Source organism: Monodelphis domestica, chromosome X (assembly GCF_027887165.1).
Source record: "Monodelphis domestica isolate mMonDom1 chromosome X, mMonDom1.pri, whole genome shotgun sequence".
Taxonomy (NCBI): domain Eukaryota; kingdom Metazoa; phylum Chordata; class Mammalia; order Didelphimorphia; family Didelphidae; genus Monodelphis; species Monodelphis domestica.
In genome coordinates, this window is record NC_077235.1 from 431,387 (window position 1) to 456,415 (window position 25,029).

Sequence of the window (25,029 nt, forward strand, 5' to 3'; positions counted from 1 at the left end):
GAGAGAGAGGAGACAGGCGGGCAGGCGGGCGGGCGGGCTGGCCGACTGGCAGGTAGGCACGTGGTGGGAAAGGAGACAGGTCGACGGCTTCCTCCGTCCCCTCCCTTCACCTTGCCTCTCTCCTCTCCTCCTCGAAACCTGGTGAGAGTTCTGCTTGGTGTCTGGGGACTAGGAGCTCGTTCCTGCTTCCCCCAGAGGCTCCTCGAGGCAGAGCTTTGGCCTTCAGAACCAGCCTGTGCCACCACCTCATGGTCAGACTTTTTCTATTAAATGCCCGCGTCGTTTTTGTTTGTTTGTTTGTTTGTTTGTTAACTTCCAACCATTTTGTTTCAAATTCCCTTCCTAGCCCTCTCCAGAAAGACATGGCTCTGACCAACAGGCATGAAAAGGAGATAAAAACACAAGAGTCAAATGTCTCCCACACCATCACTAACAAAAAAACAAACAACTGGGAATTGGACGTGGGATTTCCAAACAGGACCTGCAGCAGCCACTAATGTCTGAATACAAGAGTCCAAACATGCCTATGTTATCCATTATGATTAGATGCCACCCTGATGGTGAAGAGAGGCATCTGGAGAAGGGATTTGAGCCCTCAGGAGTGGCCCAAGATTGAAATACAGAAGATTCTCCCCCCTTCCCCCTCCCCAACTTCTCCAGGAGACATGAGGACTCTGGGTAAAAGGACTTTGGGTGGGAGGTTTTGACGGTCCTTGTGTGCCTGGAATGAGTTCTGATAGGACTCATAAGCAGTATTGGTTGTTGAATGAATGAATGAATAGAAGGTAGCCTCACAGGGAGGGAAGCAGGCAGCATCTAGGGAGTCCCAGCTGCTGCCCTGCTGGTCTCTGACATTCTGGGTGATGTTGGCCAAGTCTCTGCACCCATGGGCTTGCCAGCCTTTAATTCATCTGAGGTCTCCATCAAAGAAATTGGGGGTGGGGGTGAGGTTTTGCACATTTGAATATAGTGCCTCCAAGTTCACCAAACACTCTTCCCTCATGGCAACCCTGTGGAGCAAGCTAGCAGAGTATTCCCAATGGGGAGATTCCAGCTAGAGCATGACACTGAAGATTTCCAAATATAATCTTCCAATTATACACAGAGACGGATACACTGTGGCACAATCGAATGGAATGGACTTCTCCATTTGTGGCCATGCAGTGATCCTGAACAACCTGGAGGCATCTATGAGAAAGAACACGATCCACATTCAGAGGAAACACTGTGGGAGTAAAAACACAGAAGGAAAACAGCTGCTTGAATACATGGGTCGAGGGGACATGGCTGGGGATGGAGACTCTAAATGAACATCCTAGTGCAAACACCAACAACATGGAAATGGGTTCTGATTAAGGATACAAGTAATACCCAGTGGAATTGCGAGGTGGCTGCAGGAAGGGTGGGGGCAAGGGAAGGAGGGAATTAATGTGATGATTGTAACCAAGGAATAATGTTCTAAATTGACTAAATAAAATTAAAAAAAATAATAATCTTCCATAAACATGTACTAAGGGACCCAGACGTGCTGAGCCCTGGAGATGGTGATAGTGGTGACAATGATGTAGAATGATAAGGGTATCCCTTATGATTTATTATTTTCCCGGTGGCAGCTAGGAATGCTGGACCTTCAATCAGGAGGTTGTTGTTCAATAATTTTCAGTCCAGTCTGACTTCCTGACTTCATTTAAGGCTTTTTTTGGGCAAAGATACTAACTGGAGTGGTTTGCCATTTCCTTCTCCAGCTCATTTTGCAGATGAAGAAGCTGACGCAAACAGGGTGAAATGACTTGTCCAAGGTCACCCAGCTAGGAAGTATCTGAGACCAGATTTAAACTAGGGTCTTCCTTACTCCAGGTCCAGGGCTCTAAATGCCCAAAAAGCTGTTAACATGTTGGTGGGAATTGGTAGTATAAGATACAGAAATATGGGAAAGATGGGGGGGGGAGGTCATAGAAGACAGGCTTTGGCAACACATTAGATATGGGGAGGGGGCAAGAGAGAGAGGAGTCAAGGGTGACACCTGAGATTGTGGTGGTGCCCTGGACAGGTTATAAAGGAGGGAGGATTTAGGGAGAAAGATAATGAGGTTGGTGTTGGACATGTTGAGTTGAAGATATCGACATTACATTGAGTTCAAAATGTTTAATAGGCAGTCAGAGACACTGGTCTAGAGGTCAGCAAAGAAATTAGAGCTAGAGAAGTAGATTTGGGGAATCATTGACATAGAGATGATCATTGAATCCATGGGGGCTGATGAGATCACCCAGTGAAGGGACACCTACCATTTGGAGGCATGGACCTGGATGAAGATCCAGCACAGACTGAAAAGAAGCAGTCAGAGAGGTAGGATAAGAACCAGGAGAAACCAGAGACACAAAAACCTACAGATAAGGGGGTAGTCAAGAGGAGGAGATGACTAACACCATCAAAGGCTGCAGAGAGGTCGAGGAGAATAAAGATCGAGAAAAAAAAATCACTGGGTTTGGCAATTAGGAAATCATTAGTAATCTGAAATTTGAAATCTGAAATCTGAAATAGAAATCATTAGTAACTCTGGAGAGAGCAGTTTCAATGGAACGATGAATTCTGTAGCCAGACTAATAGAAGGAACAATGTCTTCTGGAAAATATGGGATCACTTGTACGAGTAGAAAGGTTAGCCTGTTCCTGTGAGACGAGCGAAGAAGAGAGTGGGGGAGACTTCTGAGTGATGGGAGGTGAGGAAGTGGGGAGAAGAGAGAGACAGCTCTTGGCAGATGATTTCATTTTTTCAATAAAACGTGAGGCAACATTCTCAGCTGAGAGTGTGGGGAGGAGGGGGAATTCTAAGAGGTGTTTGGAAGGATGAAAAGGTTTTGAAGAGCTACTTTACAGAGTGGGAGAGGGAGTTGAGTAGAGAATTGTGAGACTGCCTTGCTGCAGTGAGGACCCAGTTGAGATTAGGTAACAGAAATTGATATAGATCCAGTCAGCATGGTTCTGTGAATATTTCTGTGTTTATCCATCCCCAGGTGTATAGGAGCAAAGGCAGTGGATGGTGGGAGTGATCTGAAGCTTGACAGAGCAAGTGATTACCTATCAGTGATATAATCAGAGGGCATGGAACTCAAAAGAAACAGAAAGTGTAGAGGTGGAGAAAGGAGGAGTGTAACTACTGCCTAGGAAAGAACTGAAAGGCTGAGGAATTGAAGGTTGAGGTGAAGGTGAAGAATTGGGCTTTCATGTTGGAAGATGAGGGAGAACAACAACAGATAAGGGAATTTCCCAGGCCAGTGGCGCCCTAATACCTCCAAGAGCAAATACCAGGGGGCAGCTGGGTGGCTTAGTGGATTAAGAGCCAGGCCTAGAGATGAGAGGTCCTGGGTTCAAATTTGGCCTCAGACACTTCCTGGCTATGTGACCCTGGGCAAGTCACTTGACCTCCATTGCGTAGCCCTTATTGTTCTGCCTGAGAACCGATACATAGTATCAATTCTAAGATAGAAGGTCAGGGTTTAAAAAAAAAGCAAATACCAAATGGTCCCTTGTTTGTCCATAACCTGCCCCCTCCTGCCTTTCCAGTCTCCTTACACCTTACTTCCTAACACAATCCAGTGACACTGGTCTCCTGGCTGTTCATGGAACAAGACTCACCATCTCTCAGTTCTGGGCATTTTCTCTCACTCTTCACTCCTCAGTTCTTTCTCTCTCTGAACTTCCCTGGATGCCTTTAAGTTTCAGATCAAACCCCACCTTCTTCTGTAAAATGTGCCTCTCCTGGTCCACCCTCCCCCCAAGGTTACCTCCTGTTTAGACTATGCATTGTGTATATACAACCACCTGCACATTGGCTCACTTTATAGAAATTGTTCTCAACGTTCTTGTGTTGATGTTTTTCTCTGCAGATCTCATATGTTTCCGGATTCCCTTCTTGAGTCTGTTACTGATGTATTCAAGGTACCTGATTAAGCCACAAGTGTGGCACTGAGGCAGTGGAGGGCTTAAGAACAGCTTTTGACTTTGGGGCATGCCCTTCAGCCAGCAGATTGGTTTCTTTTGCTTATTGATTCGAGAGCGCTAGGACATACAAAAAGCTTTCTGTTTGCCATATTAACAAATTTGCAATTGCTCTTGGGGATTGTTTGTTCATGTCTTTTGATCATTTCTTTAATGGCTTTTGATCATATATTCTGTTCATTTTCTCAATCTCTTGGATGTCAAGCTCTCATCCTAGAAATTGGATACAAAGATTTCTGCCCCACCCCGCACTCCCAATTTGACTACTTCCCTTCTTTATCTCTGTGCATTTCGATTTCATAGAATCAGAGTTGTCTCTTTTATCTTTTTACTGGCATCTGGCCATGTCCAGAGCTGGGCAAGGGAGGCATGGGAACTGCTTCTCTTCTAATCGGTTACCATTGGCTCTTTAATGTACATTTGGAATTTATTTTGGAATAGAGTGTAAGATTCTGGTCTAAACCTTATGTTTGCCAGGCTGCTTTCCAGTTTTCCTAGCACTTCTCCTCAAACAGGAAGTTGTTTTGGAAGTCATTTGTGTTTCCAGATTGATCGAACACTATGTTATTGTGTTTCTTTGTTTCCAATTCTTCCTGATTTTTTTTTTTATAACCTGTAGCAAATGGTTTGGATGACTGCTGCTTTCTAATATAATTTGGGGTTTGGAAGCACTATTCCTCCTTCATTTCTTCCTTAGTTCATTATTTCCCTTGTTCTAGATCTTTTGTTTCTCCAAATGAAGTTTGTTATTGTTTGATCTAGTTTTGGCATGACATTAAAAATGTGAGTCAATATTGGTTGTATTGTCACAGCATTGCCATGGGAACTGAGAACTTCTTCAGCTTTTGAAATTGTTTTTTAGTGGGCAGGGTTAGATTGATTCCTAAGTATGTCACATAGTAGCTAGTTTGGGGACTGGAGCTTCCCCTTTTTATTGCTTCCTAGATGTTGTGACTGTTATCTGGAAATAATATTGGCTTTTGTGGATTTTGCAAATGTGCTAAAGCCATTGTTTTGATTAGTTTCTTTGCTGATTACCTAAGGTTTTCTGAGTAAACCATCCATCATGAACAAAGGGGGATAGTTTCATCCTCTCTCTGCTCATCTTTATGCCTTCAATTTCTTTTCTTTTCTGATGGCTGTTGCTATTTCTAGAACTCTAGCAAATCATAGTGGGAGCATCTTTCCTTTGCCCTTGTAATTGACTGGGAAAGCTTCCCCAGTGGATATGATACTTGCTTTGGGTTTTATATAGATGTTTTTATTTTCTTTTAACAGGTCCTTTTATGTCTATACTTTGGAAGAGTTTTTTAAGTGCAATAGGGGCTATACTTTGCTAAAGGCTCTTTCTGTATCTACTAGTCCAGTTATGTTCATTGTTTTCCTAATGTTGAACCATCTTTGCCATCCAACTTGGCTATAACATACTGACTGATTTCTCGGATTAGTTGACATAGTCTGTATGAACAAATTTTACTTATAACTTTTAAACATATTAATGAATGATATTATTCTATAGCTTTCTTACTTTGCTTGATCTTTCTCTGGTTTGAGGGGGAAATACAATGAAATGTGTCAAAAACTTACTAGACATGTGGAACACCCTGCATAACAACAGAGAATGACATGATCCCTGCCTTTAAGAAGTTGACGTTTGTTAAAAATAGATTTTGAGTGTGATCTTTCATTTTCATGTCACCTGTTTTCCCCTGTATCACTCTCCCTCCATGTCCCAGAGGATCATCCTTTATAACAGACATTTTTCCAAAGAGGAAGGGTGTCAGCATAACTCATAGACATTGAAAAAGGCCAGTCTTCCATGCAATGTTCCATTTCTGTGAAATGTCACTTCTGCTGGGGTGGTGGGGTTGCCCCAGCACCCTATTGCCTTGGAGGTTGCTCCAAGATACATTGTCTTAGGGCACAGTAGAATGTAATGGACTTCTCTGTTAGCATCAATGCAATGATCCAGGACAATCCCGAGGGACTTAGGAGAAAGAACACTCTCCACATCCAGAGGAAGAATTGTGAGAGCAGAAGTGCAAAAGAAGAACATATGATGTCACTTATCACATGTATATATGAGTATGTCGTTTGGGGTTTAGGCCTTAAAAACTACTCTATAGCAAAAATTAATAATATGGAAATAGGTATTAAGTGATAACACATGTACAACCCAGTGGAATTACTCGTAGACTCTGGGAGTGAGGAGGGAAAAGGGGAAGGACAGAAAATGAGTCATGGAAATGGGAAAATATTTTTAAGATTACAAATTTAAAAAAATTTGTGTGGGGAAAAAACTATATATAGTAAGGCCCTACATATATGGTATGGCTGGTAGGAAGGCAGGAAAGACATCTCTAGCCTTCCCCCCCCCCCTTCACCAAAGAAGACTTTGATTCCTGCCGGGAGGAGAAGTAGGAAGCTGGTGTGAGAAAACTGACCACTATGCTCTCTATAGGGAGAGGGGATACCTGACTAGAAGCTGATCTCTCTGCCCCCTTAAATATTGTTAGTCTAGAACCGTGTTGACAAACCTATGGCATGTGTGTTAAAATGGGCTGAAGGGGGATGCTCCCTTCCCCTTCTCCACGCTCCCCTGAGGACATTTCTCTCATTACTCACCCCTCTGCCCAGCAGCCCAATGGGAGCACTTCCTCCCTCCCCTGTCTGGGGCAAGGCAAGGGGCTCACATGCAGCTCAAGGGTTGTAATTTGGGCACTTGGTCTCTAAAAGGTTCACCACCACTGGTCTAGAAAAGATAGTTTTCCAATTCAAGCTAACTTGAGGCAGGGGAAGCGGGACCTCAAGCTTTTATCTGAGGTTTGACCCCTTTGCCACCAAATACAGCTCTTCAGTGAACAAACATACCCTCACACGCACTGAACAGCAAAGAACCCAAATATGCATATTGGTAGCAAACTGGAAGTCAGAGGATCTCTACATGGGTTGCTATCTGATGGACAGTACAGCAAAGCTCTCCCACTAGGTATGAGGTAACTCGGCTATGGGTTGGTTAGTTAGAGTTGGATGTTTCCTTTGGATTCTTGTTTCTCATTGAAAAAGCTGCTTTGGAGAGGACTGCCAACCAGTCTGCTCGGGGTCACCCAGCCAGTAAGCATGTGGGGCTGTATTTGGACCTTAGGTCTTCCCAACTCCAAGCAAGCCATGTAGCTTCCTCGCCTTCCTTTGTAGAGGACAGAAACAGGACTCAGCTCCTTCTACTTCACATCTGCTGCTCTGCTCGGTTTCAGTCCCATGGACCAAGATGGCCTGGCACAGAGAAAGACTTTCGGAAACGTCTATCTCCTTATTGGATTTTCATCCAATTTTCATTGGATTGGCTTTTCATCTGGACTGGTCCAAAGAAGGTGGAGCATGCGCACACCAGTGCACTGGTAGAACTGGGAGAGGCTAAGGGGTGGGGACTGAGCTCTCAAGGGTGGGAGAGCCTTTTTTGAGGTGGAAAAGAAGCATTTGAGGCAGTGCACATCTCAGGCCCAGGTCTACCTGCTTGCTGCTGCCTGGCCTTCTCTCCACCCTGTCCCTGGGCCCGGAGCTTGTCACCTTTACTTCTCTCATGCTGAAGGCTCTGGGGTCCTGTCCATCCAGATCGTCGTCGTCACCTTGACAGTGTCTTACTGAGCTCAACAACCTTTGTTATTTCCAAGTGATTCTAAAGGGCCGATAGAGGCAGAAACAGAGAGGGAAGGAGGGAAAGAGGCAGGAAGGGAGGAAGAGAGAAAGGGGGGAGGGCGGGAGAGAAAAGAGAGAGAGACAGAGAGTCTGAATTTCAAAATTTCCGTTTAGGTAAGTCCTGTACCCGAGGCCAAGAAGGGAGAAGAGCGATAGGATTGATTGAGAAGACTGTGTGGGTACGGTTTTCAGTGGTTTTTTTTTTTCACCTCCCATATAAAAGCGAACTTGTTTTTGAGCCTTTGGTATTTCTTTTCCCCAAGCCAGCCTGGCCACCCCTCTCTTCCAAGAGGTAAGTAATTCGTGCCTGCTCCTCTTCTCCCCCTTCCCTCCCTCCCTGAGCCCCCTAACCCAAGCAGTTTTATTGGCCTACAACATCTGGGGTTACCAGGGGTTTGGAGAGACTTGGATTGGATGCCAGGCAGCCAGTTAAACCTTGGTAGACTAAGACAGCCACCATAGGTGGGTCCATTTGTGAGGCTGCTTCTATTCTGCTCTGGAGCCCTGGCTTTGGAGTCCCAGGAGCCAAGTTCAAATCCAAGTTTTGCCACTTTTTGCCTATGTGACTTTAGACAGATTCCTCAGCCTCAGTTTCCTCCTCTGTGATATGAAGTGATTCCTTCGCAAGGTCCCTTCCAGCTCTCAATCTCCAATTGTGGCCATCTAGACCAAATCAGAAGAGATCAGTGCAGTAAAGAAACTGTGAGATCCATGGAGTCAAAAGGTCCTATAATTTAGTGCTGGAGGGGGATCTTGGAGATCATGTTGTTCCAACCCCTGATTTTACAGTAGGGAAGGGGGAGAACAGAAGCCCAACGAGAGAAGAGACTGGGCCAAGGTCATGGAGGGAATTGGTTGCTGATCTCAAAACTAGAACTCTATTTGGAGTTCGATCTTCCTAAATCAGATGGGGAGGGAGGCAGTGCCTCGGGGGAACAGGCAGGCCAGAGAATTCATTCCTGAAGGAGAGTTTCACAGGACTCCTTTGCTCTGTGCTTTGCAGGGAGGGAGGGGGAACAAGAGCCCAACTTGACAGATGAGTTCAGCCTGAGACCCTCCCACTTCTTTGGGGCCAAAGAAGGCCACGTTCCTCCCTGACCTTCAGCAGTCCATTGTGGGAAAGGCACTCTGGAGACAAGGAGGCTTTGGTTAGGGCTCTCCTTGCTTGCAACAACCACAATCAGATGGTTTGATAGTCATGTTGGATGTGAAGAAATGTTCTGAGTACCAATAATCATATCGCTATTTAGCTATGGCTAACCATGGCACGAACCTTCCAAGTAGCCACATTTGACCGAGATGAAAACTGAGGCCCAGGAAGGTGATTGGACTGAGGGCACACAGTGAGGCCAGAATAGGGACCAGTGGAGGTTGGGGGAAGGGGGTGGCATGTGGGTCTTTGAATCTGAGGCCGGAGTGCTGGAGCCCCAGCCAAGAGTCCTCCATCACAGGAGATCTTCTTCCCTTTGCCTCATCCCTGCTCTGGGGGAATCCATGTAAGGAGATCAAGATGTATTTCTTCATTAATCCTCTCAACCTGGGCTTGTCCAGTACCCAGCCTGGTAGGGGGAGAGGGAGCAGCGAAGTTAGAAAGTTAGCTGGAGGACCCAGAGGGGACTCTGGGGGAAGGTTCTGAGAAGAAATAGGGCTGGGTCTGGAAGAGCTGTGGTGTGAGCTAATTAGAGAAGCCATTTCCGACAAACACAGGTCCCTTCAAAGCGTGCGCTGGTATTTCTGCAGATTTTCTACAGACCGAAATCGATCGCTGTGAGCACCCAAGAGGCCCAAACTGCATCAGCCTGCAAAAAGGTAGGTTATCCTCTTTGTTCTAAGGGCTCGTCCATAACCCTGGGAGCTGGGGGCATCTCAACAGTGTCCAGGCTTCCACTTCTGAATCTGCTATAGATCTCCCAGGAACCACTTCTCCTTAAAGACTCTTCCCTTCTGGCCTGTTTCCTCTCCTGGCAAATGAAGGGATTCTGGAGGCCTGCTAGAGGACGTGCCATGATGTCCTCCTACCACTAACCACGTGTTAGGAAACACGAGGAGGAGAAGGGACAGCCCTTGGGGAGCACATTTTGCTTGGCCTGTTTAAAAAACAACAACAAAAAAAAAAAAACAACCAGCCAGCACAGGTCTGGGAGACTCACACAGACTTCTTAAGGCTGCTCACTTTGCCTGCTGAAATCATGACCCAGGACCACACAGCCACAACTTGAACCCAGGGCCCTCAGCCTCTCACAGACTGAATCTGCTCAAGGCATATCCTGGGTCACTGGAGGGGAGGTCTGGGGAAGAGTCCTGCCAACCTGGGAAAGCATTCCAGACCTAGGGGCCAACCGGGGCAGGGACACAGGGACTGGAGATGGACTGTGCAACTACAGCAAGCCAGCTGGAACTCAGAACAAAAGGCAGATGGGGAAGGGAAGAGCTGCCTCTGAGTGCCAATGACAGGCCTTGCTACTTCTACTCAGAAGCCATAGGAAGCCCCTGAAGCTTCCCGAGGGTCATAATTACAGGGGAGAAGCTCAAGGCAGGGAGACCACTTAGGAGTCTATCAGTTCTCCCACCTGAAGAAGATAGGGTGTTTGCTGTGTTGGTGGAGGGATGTTGCCCAGGGAGAATCGCCATGTGGTGAGATGTGAGGGGACGGGAGGACCAGAGTCTGATTTCAAGGTGACAAAGCCTCACAGGCAGCTAGGAAGATGGAGGGCCCTCAGTGGAGGCAATGAGGAGATTTGAGGAAGTAAAGAGACTGGAGGCCCAGCCTCAGAAGCTAAGCCAGAGTCATTGTGTGTAGGACGTGTGAGGGCTCAAAGAGGCTCCCCCGATACTGAAGGATAGCTGTCTGCCGCCTGCCTTCTCCCCCCCACCTCCCCAGAGCAGTGAGGCCGATAGACTGAAGTCTCTGAGGCCAAGGGAAGAACACAAGCAAGAGCTCAAACTTCCGAAGCTGCCAACTGCAGAAACACATCCTCATTGCCAAGCACTCTCCTGGGCCTGCTCTTCTGTGGTCCCTGGGAGCTTGCTTGGGTGGAACAATTTGAGACCAGGGGAAACAGAGGCTTAGAGAGGGAGGGAGGAATAGCCTGTCCAGTGCCAGCAAGTGGCCAACTAACTCACTCTGGGTCAGAAAGGATCTCATAAATTGGCTAGGCCAAAACTTCTGGCTTGTGGATGGAGAAAAGTGGGGCCCGAGAGAGTTGAAGGGAATTGCTGAAGCTCATATGCTCTAGAGAGAGGGCTCTGCCTGGCCTAGTCTAGGATTTATCCTCTCCTAGCAAAGCCAGCAAGGAAGTTTAGAGTGCCTGGGGCCATGAGGAGTCTCCTGGAAGACTTTTAGATTAGATTCAGCTGGACTCCAGGCTGAGAAGGTCCTGGGCCCCAGGGTGGAGCTGACGCAGGGCGTATTTTCCCGGATATCACCCATTTCCGCTGCTATTCACGTCACAAGTCCAGAAATAGGGGGCCCAGGCTGCTGGGCAGGCCCCGCTGGTTCTCAGAACGAAACCCTGGGGTGGCGTTGTCTTCTGTATCGCCAGTGACGTGGTGGGAAGTCTGGGGGTGGCAGGGCCACTCAGTCTGGCCATCTCCTCCATCATACTGGTCTGCGATAGAACCTGAATCTGACAGAAAAGGCGTGTTCCCCAGGATATGGTCAGCAATGTAAGGGCAGATGCCCCTATTGCTCACCCCCAGAAGGCATTTCTGACAAAACACAAAATGGAGAAGAAGAAAGAAGACATGGGGCCAAAACCAAGTTCCATTTGAGTCGGCCCTTCCCCACAAAAAGACCAGCAGATGGAGAGCAGCCACAGTAGAGGATGAGCAGCAGACCCAACCTGGGACCTTCTCTCATTTGAAGAAGGGGTCATTCTAAGGCTCGAAGGATCCATGGTGCTACGAGGGTCTAAGATGTCTTTATAGTTGAGGTAGTAGAGTTGGATGTTCTAGGAATTCATGTCAGAGACAGTGTTCGGTGATTCTAAGATTCTCTGGTATGCATACAGGATGGTGTGAGGCTGATGTGGTTGGGACTCTAAGAGGCTGAAACAATCAGAGAAATTTTGAGAGTGGATTTGCCCAGCCATCACCAAGTGATGGAGCCACAGAGACCCCCGTCATGGGAGAGAGAACTTGGTCAAAGGCCACATAATGAGTCAATAGCAGAGCAAGAGCAAGAGTAGGATTCTAACTTAAAATCTTAAGATTCACAGAACTTTCAAATCAAAGAATCTTAGAATTTGAAATTCATAGAATTAGAGCACCTTAGAATTTGAGACTCCTGGTGACTTTTCCACTGCCCTCTTCATGCAAAAAAAACAGCAGCAGGCCACCACATGGCTCTTTGAGTAAGGGCTTCTGGGTGTTTCCTTTCATTTCAATTTTCTCTAGCCACACTCAATCTCTTTTTGCCAGACCTGGGACTCTGGAATGTGATTGCATCACTATTTTAGTGAGGGACCAAACCACTCACTAACTTCTCTGTCTGACCTTGACTATGTCCTTCCCTCTCCCTGGGCTTCAGTTTCCCCAATAATTTCTTATGTCTATCAAGTTCTAATGGAGAAAGGCAAGAGAGAATGAGAATGGGAAACTTCTGCTAGGGGTACTGTGGGTCTGCTACTCCTGAGACTGAGAAACTAGAGAGTTCCCAAGGACTCCTCAAAGGAGGACTTCTTATTCTTCCATCCTATACTCACCTCTCTGTCAGGAAGCCCATGTCAGTCTGGCTGGCCCAGACAATGTCTGAACCCAAGAACCATCTTCTCTCCCTCTAGACTACCTGAAGACCAGCTCGATGCCCAACCACTCAAAGGCACACCAAATCCCAGCAGCCTCCTCTTCAGTGGCTTCCTCCAGCCTTGTGGCTCACATGAAGGACACAGAGCTGGTAACCAGAGGGGCCTTGGAGTTTCCACAATGGGAGACTGTGCCTGCCCCTCGAGGGGGACCTACTGGGACAACTGCCTTGCCACAACTTGCCTTGTCACCACAGGTGGGCTAGAAATCAAGAAGCTGAGAGGGGTGGTGCCCTCCCTTTCCATTGAGGGAATCTTCACCCCTCTATCTGAATCACTGGGGAGAAGAGAGCAGAGGAAGTGGTTTCTGGTCTCTCCGAAGGGGTGAGGGGGCGCCGTCTGTTTCTTATGCAGATCTCACCAGCAGGAGAAATTCCCCTCCAACTAGGGCACCTGTCTTCCCTTCCCCTTCCCCACCCCACCCCATCCCAACTCAAACCCCTACGGAGAGGGAAAGAAGGAGAGACAGAGACAGACTCAATTTAGGTGGCCTCAGGGAATCCCAGAATGCATAGCTACTGCCACATTTGACTGGGGAGAGGCCAAGTGATTCATCTATAGTCACATAGTAGCTGAGCGATGGACTGAAATTCCAAAGCATCCGTCCTCTCTGGAGAGCACATGGTTAATAGCAAGCCCTTTGTCACTTCTTTCTGGGTCTACCTCCCTGGCTTATCTTGTAGCCCCCAGCCCTGCTGGTTTGTTGCCCAGATGGAGATGGGAAAAGCCTTGGTGTTGTAGATGTACGAGGATTTCAGAATTCCTCAGGCCTAAGAACTTGGGTTACTTGGATAGAAATTGGTTTTTATGGACTTATTGTTCATGACTCGAGCTTTCGTGGACCCATGCCTGATTGGGACCTTCCTGCTCCTTTTCAAGTTCCCACCTTCAACTCAGTCTTTGCACTCATTTCCTCTATAGTATAGCCTCTCGTTTCCCTTTTCTCTGCTGGCCAGCTCTGTGAGCTTTCCGTTCTTGCCTCTGCATGCTATCTCTCCTCTCTCCAGCTCATCTTTCATCCTGCTGTCAGAATCACCTGGAGGATGTATAAGAGTGACCTCAATATCATTGCCCTACTTGAAAACTCTCCTTGGCCCCACTCATCTTCCCCACTCTGTCTGGAGGCATGGCTGCCATTCATCATGGAAACTGAACTTGTTGGGTACTCACTGCTGAACGGTGGGTTTGCTCCTGGTTTTCACTTGGGACCATCTTCTTTCCATTTTGGTTCTCTTTGTCTGAGCATCTTTTACTGCTGGGAATAGATTGAAAAGTAAACATTGACTTTGAGTCTCAAAGTGGGTGTTCGCTAGTCATGAATGTAGACCCTGAGGACACATTCAGGCCTTTCCAGAAGCATGGTAGCAGCTGCAGTTCTGAAATTGGGCCTTGCCTCCCTTCTGCTGCCATTGCCACAGCCTGGCCAAGAAGTCAAAGTCCCATTCGTTTCATTACTGGACTGTCTCGGTCAGCTCTTCCATATGATTGACACAATTGCCAGATAACCAAGCGCCAGGGAAGCAGTGGATCTAAGAGAGGGCAGAGGAAGAGTGTGACTTGGCAGCCGCAGAAGATATAATGTCCGGGGGTGGGGTGGGGTGGGGTGGATAGGTGAGCTGGGGCAGAGGGGCCCAATCAATGTTCAGGACTTGGGCAGCAGAGTTACAGACATTCCACCGTTAAACTTGTCCACTTTGTGCAGTGGAAGTTTGATGTGAAGCAGCACACCCTGCTGGGCTGTAGATTGGGAAGGGAAGGGCAGAAGCCAAATGCCCACTGGCTAGCTGTGTTGTCGTCCCATTACAAATGGCACTAGGTAGATGCTAAAGAAGTCCCTTGCCAATCTGAGACTCCATAATTCTGTTTGTAACCCTCCCCTCTCAGCTGCCAACAGGTCCCATGGTGATGGTGGCCCCACCAGGTGGGCAACTTAGCACATTGCCACACCCCCAGGCCCTGCTTCAGGACAAGCAGCATTTTGTACACCAGGTATGAGGGGGCAGTGCCCTAATATCTAACACTGGCAAGACTAACCCTCTCACATACTCATTTGGCACATCACCTCCTGAGGAAGGGGAAGAGGCCGCAAATGATGCACTCAAGGATTTCCTTTCTCTTCTCCTCCTCTCCACCATGACTCAGCTCACCTCCACCGAGGTCCTCGGCCGGCCCTCACTGGTGCACATGACACCGCTGAGCACCCCTGCCCTGATCAACCTGCCGTCACCACCCGACATCATCGCCTATAAGACCAGAACCTCCCAGCTGCATAGCCTTCCTCCTGGTAACAAAGCCCTTAGTCTAATGAGGTGGACTTGCTCCCATCCTTCACCATCCATGGTTCAAAGAACCCCAAAAACTTGGACTCCAGGGAGCGTCCATTCCAGTTTCTCTTTACTTGATGCATGGGGAAAATGAGTCCTGAGATGGGAAGGGATTCAGCGAGGGGCACACAGGGAAGGAAGCCCTGGCCAGGTCAGGCCCAAGCCCAGACTGCTTAGGTCTCTTGGATCAAGCTCCACTGTCCTCAGGAGCTCCATGTTCAGGAGAAAGGGAAGGCCTCTGAGGCTGAGCAGGTAGCCAAGGAAAGCTTCTTGGAGGCAGCAGGACTTGAGCTGGACTTTGCTCATCCTATTGCCAACCCATTGCCCAATGTGCCCAAGGTCCTTTGTGTCCAGCCTTCCCCTGACCCAGTTGCTTTCCCCCTATCTCTTCCTCCTTGCCTCTACAGGGATCAATCTTGCCAACTTTGAGTGGTTGCCCAAGGAGCCAGCCAACATGCTGACGACGTACCTCTGCACTTTTCCCAGTGGGCCCAGCACTGGGGATGCCACTGCTTTCCGGCTTGGCCCCAAGAAGGAGAGGTCAGTGTCATGGGGCCTAGAAGAAGAATGAGAGGCTTAGCAAGAGGCAGCCTGGTGGAAGGAGTCAGGATGGTCTAGATTGCAGTATCATCCCTGACACATACTCAGGGTGTCATCCTAACCTCTAGAGGCCCTGGATCAGTTTCTGTTGTCAGTGCCTCACATGGATGAACCCAAAGACTGGACCAAAGTGAAGGCAGCCCAGAGTGGGGGAAATCTAAGCAGTTAAAAGTCTTAGGGAAGGGAGGGGGCCTTTGAAGGGGGCCAGTCTGAAATGGGGGCAAATCAGCGTTCAGAGGGGTTAAAGAATTTGAGCCATGGCTCCCTCTCTGTCTGTCCTCCCACAGCATCCTCCAGACATGCCCCCTGGACAGCTCCCAGAGCTGCTGGTGGCCTGGTTGTGAGAAGGTCTTCCTGGAACCGGGGGAGCTCTTGAAGTGAGTGCCCATGCTCCTCCTGGACCTGAGGGTGAGAGGGCTTCTGTGACCAAGGCCACAGGAGCTGAAATCACCCTGTTTCTCCTGTTTCCCTGCCCAGACACCTCCAAGAGGACCACCGCCTGGATGAGAAGGGGAAGGCCCAATGCCTCATCCAGAAAGAGGTGGTACAGAATCTAGAGCAGAAGGTGAGAGAGGGTTTCTTCCTAGGAAGAGATGGGGCTGAAGGAGATTACAGAGGCAGCTAGGTGGTCCTCCTGGGTGGAGAGCTCAGCACCCTGGTAGGCAAGTCACTTCACAACTCAGCCTGCCTCGCTTTTCCTTATGAGGATCATAGTGGCACCTCCTTCCCAGGATTGTTGTAAGGCTCACATGAGATAAAATATGCCAAATGCAGTGTAGAAATGAGAGCGATGGTTTGGGGGAAGAGTACCCCGAAGGAAGGACATAAGGCCAGAGAGGGAGGCGGTTGGGATCCCCACCAGGCAGATGGGTAGATAAGGTGTTCTGCCTTCTGCCCAACTCATCCTGATCCTTCTCCCAGCTGCTCCTCGAGAAGGAGAAGCTGGGGGCCATGCAAGCCCACCTCTCCGGGAAGTTGGCACTGGTGAAGCCCCTGGCTGTGGTGAGTGTGATGGTTTTCCAGATGCCTCCCCATAGGGCCACTACCTTTGAACCGGAGACTTTCCTATAGTCTTGGAATGTTCAAAACAGAGAATTTTAGCATTGTCAAGACTTCCGGCCTTTTATTGCTAGACCCTCAGACTTAAGAGTCGATGGCCCAGAATGTAGTAGGTAGGTGGGGCCTTGACAAACGGTCTCTTAGAAACCGTCTTCTTGAAGCATAAGACTGCTCAAAACTGTAGCATATTGGTCTGTGTGGCGACCCCCAATACAGCGGGGCCCCAAGTGGTCACTGAGCCTTCAGCTGAAGACCTCAAGGGAGCTAGGCCATGTTTGGCCAACTTGGGCTGCAAGGGGAAGGGGGCTGGCTTTTTGGTTCTAATCCCAGCCTGGACTCCTTAGCCAAATCACTTTGCCTCAGTTCCCTTACCCACAGGGGAGGGTAAAGAGGCTAAACAACACCTCAGAAGAGCTCCTTCCATCTGGAAACTTAATAGTCCAAAGCAAGCCCAATCCCTCTGCCTAGTACCTTGGACAGCTTCTTCTGAGTTTCACAGTGTGGTCCTCTCTCTCCCCACCACCCCCTAGAACCCGTCCACAGAGAAAGTGACCTACTGCCCATCAAGGAGCCTGGGCCCCACCTGGTCAAGCTGGCCAGGCTCCCTGGAGGACAAGGACAAGGCTCAGCTCCCAGGGCAAGGCCTCTTTGCAGTCAGGAGGCATTTGTGGGGCAGCCATATGTCTCCAGGTGAGCACCTATAGGTGGACTGAGACTAGGGGAAGGGGCTGCTGGGCCCCAGGCTCAAGAAGTGACCCAGAAAGTTAGAGCCATTCCCTTGTTTGGGTTACCTCTGTGCACCCTGGCTGCCATTCTTTCTCAACTACCCTGTTAGTCCCTCTGACCTTTGTGACCACTGGGTGAAACATTGGCCTCTCCTAGGCTCCAGTGGATCAAAAAGTGCAGCGGGGAGGGGTGGGCAGAAGAGCCCATGGAGCTAGCCCGGTGCCCACCTCCTCTCCCCACAGACTTTGTCCATAATCTGGAATACTTCCGATCTCACAACCTGCGGCCGCCCTTCACCTATGCCACTCTTATCCGCTGGGTAAGCCTAAGCATTAGAGCCATGGGGCTTTGCCCTTGGACTTTGATCCCAAACCAACACTCCTAATCTATTGAGCAGCACACCCCTAAATCCAGGCCCTGAACCTGCCTCGAATTCAACTCAGCCCCAAATTGAAACCCTGTGGTGACCCGATGGGGGGAAGAGGCCACCTCACTTTGGGGCAAGTTTCCTTGTACTCCTCTCAACTTTGTCCAGACTTGGCCACTTTTGAAAGCCCTGACCCCTTAACCTTTGACCCCACCCCACCCCACCCCGGAGAGCCTCCATTCCCCTTTCCCTAATTCCCAGCCCATGTCCCATCTTGATTCCTGTCACGTGTATTGGGATTTATTACTATATCTCGTGGGGGCGGACAGGGGTCTCTGGGATCAGAGACGAGGGGCAAAGGTTAAGGAAGAGTTAAAAGGACGATACTTGTCGCCAGCATGCTTTCTGACAGTCCAGGTTTATTCCACTGTGCTTCTCCTCCAACAGGCTTCAGGATTCTGCTTCCGCTTCTTCCTAAATTAGAAGCAGTCCCTATTTTCTCTCCTTCCACTGTGGGAACCGAGCTTAGCTCATAGTTGCACTCGGTCACCAAACATAATTTTGACTAGAGCCTGAGCCTCTGGAGCCAGGGAGGAGATTTCTCTCCAACTGACCTCTTCAGGAGAGGAGAGAGTTTGGGAGGGATTTAACCCCTTAGTCCCACACACAGGTGACCTCTGGAGAAGCCAGATTGCAACCTGCCCCTGACCCCAACTCTATTCTCGCCTGGATTCAATGAATGTCTGTTAGAAAATCTGGGTTTCAGCCAGAGCTTTGCTATTTGGGCATTTGGGGGCCTCAGTTTCCCCCTCTGTAAATTAAGAGGCTTGAACAAGATGAGGTCTAGGCCATCTTCTAGCTCTTCTAAATCTACCTGACAAAAGCCAAGCTCTCCCATGCAGCCCAGCCCTGGCCACCCTAAGGAATAGAGGGTGGGAGCTATCCCTACAGCCTCCCTTGCCCACAGGCCATACTGGAGGCCCCAGAGAAACAGCGGACACTCAATGAGATCTACCACTGGTTCACCCACACATTCGCCTTCTTTCGGACCCACCCAGCCACGTGGAAGGTGAGCCTTTATGAATAGCAGAGGCAATAACGTGTGCACACGTGCGCATTCGTGCATGCGGTGGGAGGGTGGGCAGAGGAGTAGGGAAGAATGAGATTCTCTTGAGCCCAAAGAGGCTTAGCGTGGAAGGTTCCAGAGCTGAGAAAGCTCCCAAGGAGAGCAGTGGGTTTCAGGTGTCTCTGATTTCCCACAGAATGCCATTCGGCACAACCTGAGTCTGCACAAGTGCTTTGTCCGAGTGGAGAATGAGAAAGGGGCAGTGTGGACTGTTGACGAGTTTGAATTCCGAAAGAAGAGAAGGCCTCGGCCCAGCAGGTAACCAGACAGCCTTAGCACAAGCCCCAGCCCTTGGGCCCCCAGCAGCCACAGCTTTGTTAGGAGTCCCCCACACTGCCCCTTCCCATCCTGCTAACTCCCCAGCAGTCCTGACCCTCCTGCATTGTCCCCACCAGAGATCAAGACCTGAAACGCTTATTGGCCTGTACCCCAATGGCCGTGACGGAGGCCTGGCTCCCTCTTCCCCATCGCAATAGCCACATCTGAGCCCAGCTGCTAAAGGAACTACTTTTATTTACTGTCACTGTTCTGGTCTCCCCAGTGAAGGAGGGCCTTGCTCTCCTCCCACCAATAAAGGCCACGTGGCTGAAGCAGACACTGGTGGAGGATGTGCCCCTGCCCATCCCCGTCCCTATCCCTATCCAGCGTCGACACCAGCCTCATGCTTCATGGAGTCGCCCCAACAGGCCTGCATTCTCTTGGCGGACTGCTTTGTAGTCCTCCAGGATCTTTTCCAGATTGCTCAGAGTCTTCTTGCTGGTCTCCGTCTCAATCTGGTGTAGAGAGGGATGGTTAGGGAGGTTCCCCCTCATCCCCACTGATAAGCATGTGCTACCTGTTATCAAGGCAGGCTCACCAAGGCCCCTGATTGATGGCCAGGATGAGGAAGGGAGAGGGGGATTCAATGAGCTCCTCCTGGCCCCAATGGGCTTCCCTGACCTTCTCCTCCACCCTAACAAGTGCTTTAAGGATGTGTCTGGCCCCCTTTCCCCACATCTCCTGATACTTCAGGGGGTGAAAAACCAAAGTGTGTGTGTTGGGGGGGGAGGCACAGAACGAAAGGGAAGCCAGATTCTTTGTTCTAATGCTCCAACTCTGACTAGGGCCATCACCAAAGGCCTGCCTCAAATCCTTGGCTGGCCAGCAGTACCGGACACTTGGGGAGCAAACGTCCTCTTGGGTCTTATGCTTGGGGGAAGTAGGCCACGAGAGCTCCTCAACAGTGGCACTCAGTGGTCAAAGAAAGAGTAAGGCCAAGATGGTAGCCCTGGCCCTTTGCTAGGGAAGAGGCCAGTCCTCCCTTGGATTGCTCACTTGCTCTTCCAGGTCTCGGACCTCCCGCAAGATGGTGCCAGTGTCCTCTATGGTCTGGATAAGCTGGCTGCAATTCTGGGGGAGATACGGGGGCAAGAGGAGATTGGTGGGGGAGACAAACCCCAACAGCAGGGGCTGCCTCTGGGGAACCCTCCCCAACTCACTTCATGCAGGGCTGCCAGGTATTTATAGGCCTTCCTCACTGAGTCGTCCTTCTTGGCATCCTGCAGAGGCACATGAGGACAGTGGGTCAAGGGCAGGGTGGGGACCAAGGGGCCAAGGAGACCTTAGAAGGCCCAGAGTTGACAGGACTCCAAAGGCCGCCAAGTCTAACCCAGCCCTGAGCTGGGGTGAGCATCCCTTCTAGCAAGTGCTTACTTAGCAAAGAGAGAAGGAATGGTTGCTTCGAAGATGCCCGACCTTTGCCCTCTTCAGTCCAACTCCCTCCCACTATCAGAGCCCACAAGGTGTGTGGAGGTTACTCATGGTGCTCTTTCTTCAGACAGTGTCCACTCAAGGTACTCCTCTTTCGCCTGGGCCATGCTTCTGTACCTTGGCCCTTTTCTCTCATGGCTGGCTCATTGACAGACACTGCGGTCTGTTTGTCTTCCCCCTCTCTGACCACCACCAACCTCTCTGTTTCCCCTATTTAAAATGATTGGGGGAGGGCAGATGTCCTGGGTTCCAATTTGGCCTCAGACACTTCCCAGCTGTGTGACCCTGGACAAGTCACTTGACCCCCATTGCCTAGCCCTTACCACTCTTCTGCCTTGCAACCAATGCACAGTATTGATTCCAAGATGGAAGGAAAGGATTTTAAAAGAAAAAAAATTATTTGACCTGTCGTGATTGGGCCCTCACTCCCAGCTTCAGTCCTTCTAACTCTCCAGCAGCAAAATAACAAGAAACCTCCCAGAGCTGGCGGCAGAGGGAAGGGAAACTTGACCAGGGTCCCAGTTAGGAAGCACTGGAGGAGCCACTGAAAACCAGCTGGTCTAGCTCCAGCTCCCTACTCTGATCACCACAAGTCTCACAGGGGCTGTCTAAAAGGAGAGGCCCGAGATTCTCCAGGTTGGCACAGCCACGGCTTCTTCTTCCTCCTCCTCCTCCACCACTCAGCCACCCAGGTCTGGATAGTCACTGACCAGCTTCTCACCATTTGTCCATAAATATGGTTCAAAGCTGTGCTCAGACTTGGGACTGAATTGCCCACACACCTACTTCTAAACCCTGCCAACCCCCCAAAAGGAGGCGAGGAGCCCCTCTTAATGAAGCTGTGCTGGCTCCTGGGGATCCCGACTTATCTGAGGAAGCAGCAGCTGCTCACACACACAGGCCCAGGCCTCCTCCTTGGCACCTGACACACCTACCTTGAAGACCAGTTCATCTGCGACAGCAAAGGTCCGGTCCAGCTTGCCAGACAGAGCATTGATCTCTTTCTGAAGCAGCTTGGTGTCAGAAAGAATCTACAAGCCCCAGTAAGAAAGAGAGGTAGAGATGGTGGATGAGCATGGGCAGACCAGGCCAAGGGGGTAAAGGCAGGGGCCCCAGGTGGCCTCACCTTAGTGATTTCCTCTTTCTGCTTCCGGATGCTGCCCACGATCTCCAGGATGCGATGGGTGTAAGCAGACCGAGCCATGTCTCTGGGCAGGGTCTCTAGCTCGGCCACCTGGGAAAGGGCCCAGGGTCATTTTTTCTGAGTTGTTCTCTGCCCCTGAGAACACCACCCTGCTGCTACTGCCCACCCCTGAGCCCTCTCCTGCGGATGGATAGCTAGCTAGCCAACCTCACTCACCAATTGCTTGTATAGACCTTCCTTGCGTCGGGCCTCAACAACAGCCAACCGAACACAATCCTGCAGAGCCTGGAGCTCAGCCGCCTTGTGTGACGACTCTAGCTGCATGTGAAGAAGGCAGGGGGAGGGGGCTCAGTTTTCCTGCCTGGCCAAGCCTCCCACTCCCAGAGGTTGGATGACAGTGGCAGGAACGAGATGATGGCAGCCCAAGTTTGATATCAGAGAATCTAGCCATCTTGGAAGGTAGAATCACCTCTCTCTGGTCCCGACGCATCTTCAGCACCCGATATTCAGCCATTAGTGGCACCCGATGCCTCTCCCACTGGCCAGCCAGGTGAATGACTCGCTGGGCACTGGCCTCTACCACCACCTGAATCCAATGGGAGAGAGGAAACGGTCACCAAGGGTGTCAGAGTTAGAGGCAGGCCCAAGGCTAGGCCTCCTGTGTGGCCCACCACACCAACCTGCAATTTGGCCAGGTTGCCAGGGGCATCTGGCAGCAGGTCCACGGCCCGGCGCTTCAGCTGCCTGGTTTGGTCCCGCTCCATGGTGCTCAGCCAATCTTGTTGGGCCTCTGCTTCGACCTGTACCCCCAGCTCAGAGTCAATGCCACAGGAGCAGCCTCCTCTGCCACCCCCAGATGTGTGTGAGGTCTTACCCTGGGCTATCCCCTCCCCCTCCCACCCCAACCTGGCTTGTGCTGAGTGTCAGCCTCTTCACAGTGGCCCCAGCTTCCTTGATGCTGTGGCCCACGAGCTCAAGGCGGTCCTGGAGAGAGGCCAGTTCTGCCTCCTGGCCTGCCCACGTTTCCTGCTCCAAGTGGGAGGGGGACAGCTGGGAGGGGAGCTCTGTGGGTGGCAAAAGCAGGGCTTGGGCCACCTGTTGTTCCTGGAGTGCAGGGAAGCACAGAAAGGGAGATGGTTTCAAAGATCACCCCACCTAGGTACCCAGACCCTCCATCCATCATCTGGCCCGAGGCCACTACCTGAGCAAAAGTGAATTTCTCTGCATGAGTGAACCTGGAACCCTTGCCTCGAGGCTCTCTAGGACCAGGCCCCCAGGCAGAGAGGAGCTCACTCAGCTCTGCACCAGGCCCCAGAATCCAGGAGGCACCAGATGTGGTCTGCCCCCAGCCCTGCCTCAGCTGCTCCACCAGTCGTGGGGCCAGATGTCTCCTGCGAGCCTATGGAGAAAGAAGGGGCAGACCTCTCTCAGAGCCTGGTCCTTGGCCTTGATGCCTGCGTACTCCACACTGAGGCTCCCCGCTAACCACCCCCCACCCTGAGGGCACTGGCACAAGTGAAGGAGGGGGAAGGGGAATGACAGGGCCAGAGAGAAGTACACCTGGGGACTGGGTGGGAAGGTGGAGACCTTGTCTGCATCACTAGAGGACTCCCCCTCAGGCAGGTCACAGAGCTGGGCCAAATGTTCCTCCAGGAATGAGGCTGCCCGCACAGCCTGACAGGGGATCTGCGCAGGAACAGGGGGCACCAGAGGCCCTCCCTGGAACTCTTGCACCTCAGAGGCTCCTGGTAACAGGGAGGGAGAGGCCTCAGTGTTCACATTGGCAGCACCTGCCTCTCCTGTGTTTCTGGGCTAGGGAGAGACAAGGCTGTGTGGATGCCAAGCAGAAGGCCCCAAGCCCTGGGCCGGGAGAATCTTGGGTCCCTTCTTACCTTCCTCTGAGTTCACTTCCGGGAGTATGAAGGCCTGAATGTGGAGAGGCTTCCGAGGGACAGAATCCTGGGCAAGGGAATGACATGGAGAAATGAGAGCCAAGCTGGGCAGCAGCAGCAGCAGCAGGGGCAGGGTTGGGGGGTAGGAAAGAAGGAGACCCGAGGTTCAATCCTACCTGGGGCTCTGGGGGTCTTAGGGCTGGGGGCACCCACGGCTCAGCCAGAAGTTCCCTGACTCGGCCACCAACAGCACGGAGTAGGATGGCTGACTCGCCGCCTACTGGGGCAGAAAAGGAAGTGTTTGTAGGCTTAAGTCAACTCGGCCACGGGGCCTTGGCCTGGCCTCGCTCCCGAGAGACCCTGCTTACCTGAAGGCTGGGCACTCTCCTGGGCAGGGTCAGGGGGCAGCCGCTCCGCAAGGAAGAGCAGCAGCTGCCGCAGGTCCGGCTCACTTGGGTACAGAAAGCTCTGGTAGCCAAGCTCCCGGGGATAGCCTAGATCCTGGCCCCCGGGGACAGTGAGGAGAGAGGGGAGATCATGCCACCTGTCCCGGCCAGGCCTAGCCACCCCCCCTGCCCCCCCCCCTTGCCTTCTCAGGGGCTCCAATCCGGTAGGGCCCCGAACTTACCGAGCAGGCCTGAGCCAGGCTCATACCAAGGCGAAAGCGGGCAGACATTCCAGGAGGCAGGTGGGGGCTAAGGCTGGAGCTGAGGGACGGACACAGCACTTGGAGGCAGCCCACCACAGCTGTGACTGCCAGCTCTGCAGTGAAGGCCCGGAGAGACTGGACATCCTCAGGGATGGCCCTGTCAGGGACGAAGGAGTGCCTAAGGCTCGGTGGCCTGTCTGTGAGGAGGAGAGGGGGGAGCCCTGGGGCTCAGGACCCTAGCTGCTTGGGGAGAGGAGGGGGTGGAGTCCCTCGGAGTCCCTCGGAGTCGAGGACCCTTGGCCCGAGGCGTGTGTTAGGGTCTGAATCATAGTACTGCTCATTTGGCACGCCGGGCTTCCTCAGTCTCCCCGTGGATCCCAGACGACTCCCGGGCACGGCGCTGGTCCTTACGATCCTGCCTGGCGCAGCGAGTGAATCAGAATCCGGTCTGCCTCTTCCATGCCGCCTTCCAAGACGCAATCCGCGGTTTCGTAGCCTCAGCACAGGGCTGGACGCTTAGGTTCCGCCTTGGAGTCAGAGGATGAAGAGCCAAGTCACCTAGCACGGCCGCGCAGCGCCCTCTGGGTCTTGTAGTTCATTTCCTTTGGCCAGTTTTTCTCCCCCACCCCCACCCGCTACGAGAAGAGAGGGCCACACAGTTCCCTGGGACTCGTAGTCCTCGGATCTCCTAGTCGCATGCGCCCTAGCGTTCTCGTTTCACGGACCAAAGAACTGTGCGCCGTGCTCCCCCTGGCGGCAGAGTGCAGGTTCGACAAGTGGGGCAGGGCCAACAGTGACACGGTTCCCTGACGTGGTGGCTCTTGCGAGGAAACCTAAGAGCCCAGATGCCCGAGTCCCCGGCGGGAGGCCACTGTGGTGCTGTGGAAACTTTGGTCA

The 25,029-nt window shown here is 51.2% G+C and overlaps 2 protein-coding genes across 14 annotated transcripts; one reads left to right on the forward strand and one right to left on the reverse strand.

The window, feature by feature from the left end:
* Positions 1-2: 2 nt before the first annotated feature.
* Positions 3-19,291, forward strand: FOXP3 (forkhead box P3). Of its 8 annotated transcripts, none has more exons than XM_056809077.1 (17): positions 3-251; positions 347-678; positions 7,809-7,986; positions 9,435-9,503; positions 12,476-12,693; positions 13,504-13,675; positions 14,381-14,485; positions 14,639-14,780; positions 15,228-15,360; positions 15,708-15,797; positions 15,898-15,985; positions 16,342-16,422; positions 17,010-17,169; positions 17,448-17,524; positions 18,540-18,641; positions 18,835-18,956; positions 19,094-19,291. In XM_056809077.1, exons 7-17 carry the CDS (start codon positions 14,396-14,398, stop codon positions 19,182-19,184), a joined length of 1,176 nt encoding a protein of 391 aa, XP_056665055.1. In that variant the 5' UTR covers positions 3-251; positions 347-678; positions 7,809-7,986; positions 9,435-9,503; positions 12,476-12,693; positions 13,504-13,675; positions 14,381-14,395; the 3' UTR covers positions 19,185-19,291. The 8 variants fall into 8 exon arrangements, with proteins under 8 accessions (XP_056665055.1, XP_056665056.1, XP_056665060.1 ...); XM_056809078.1 differs by having other exon boundaries at positions 7,809-7,873; XM_056809079.1 differs by lacking the exons at positions 3-251; positions 347-678 and adding an exon at positions 7,298-7,369.
* Positions 19,192-25,007, reverse strand: CCDC22 (coiled-coil domain containing 22). Of its 6 annotated transcripts, none has more exons than XM_056809074.1 (16): positions 24,544-25,007; positions 24,112-24,289; positions 23,852-23,984; positions 23,660-23,760; positions 23,484-23,550; positions 23,179-23,336; positions 22,793-22,990; positions 22,498-22,695; positions 22,272-22,391; positions 22,061-22,177; positions 21,808-21,909; positions 21,574-21,681; positions 21,383-21,478; positions 20,177-20,236; positions 20,013-20,087; positions 19,192-19,471 (listed from the first exon to the last, which is right to left on the reverse strand). In XM_056809074.1, the coding sequence occupies exons 1-16, from the start codon at positions 24,591-24,593 to the stop codon at positions 19,358-19,360; spliced, it is 1,875 nt and encodes a 624-aa protein (XP_056665052.1). In that variant the 5' UTR covers positions 24,594-25,007; the 3' UTR covers positions 19,192-19,357. The 6 variants fall into 6 exon arrangements, with proteins under 6 accessions (XP_056665052.1, XP_056665050.1, XP_056665051.1 ...); XM_056809072.1 differs by having other exon boundaries at positions 23,152-23,336; positions 24,544-24,846; XM_056809073.1 differs by having other exon boundaries at positions 23,660-23,763; positions 24,544-24,846.
* Positions 25,008-25,029: the final 22 nt, after the last annotated feature.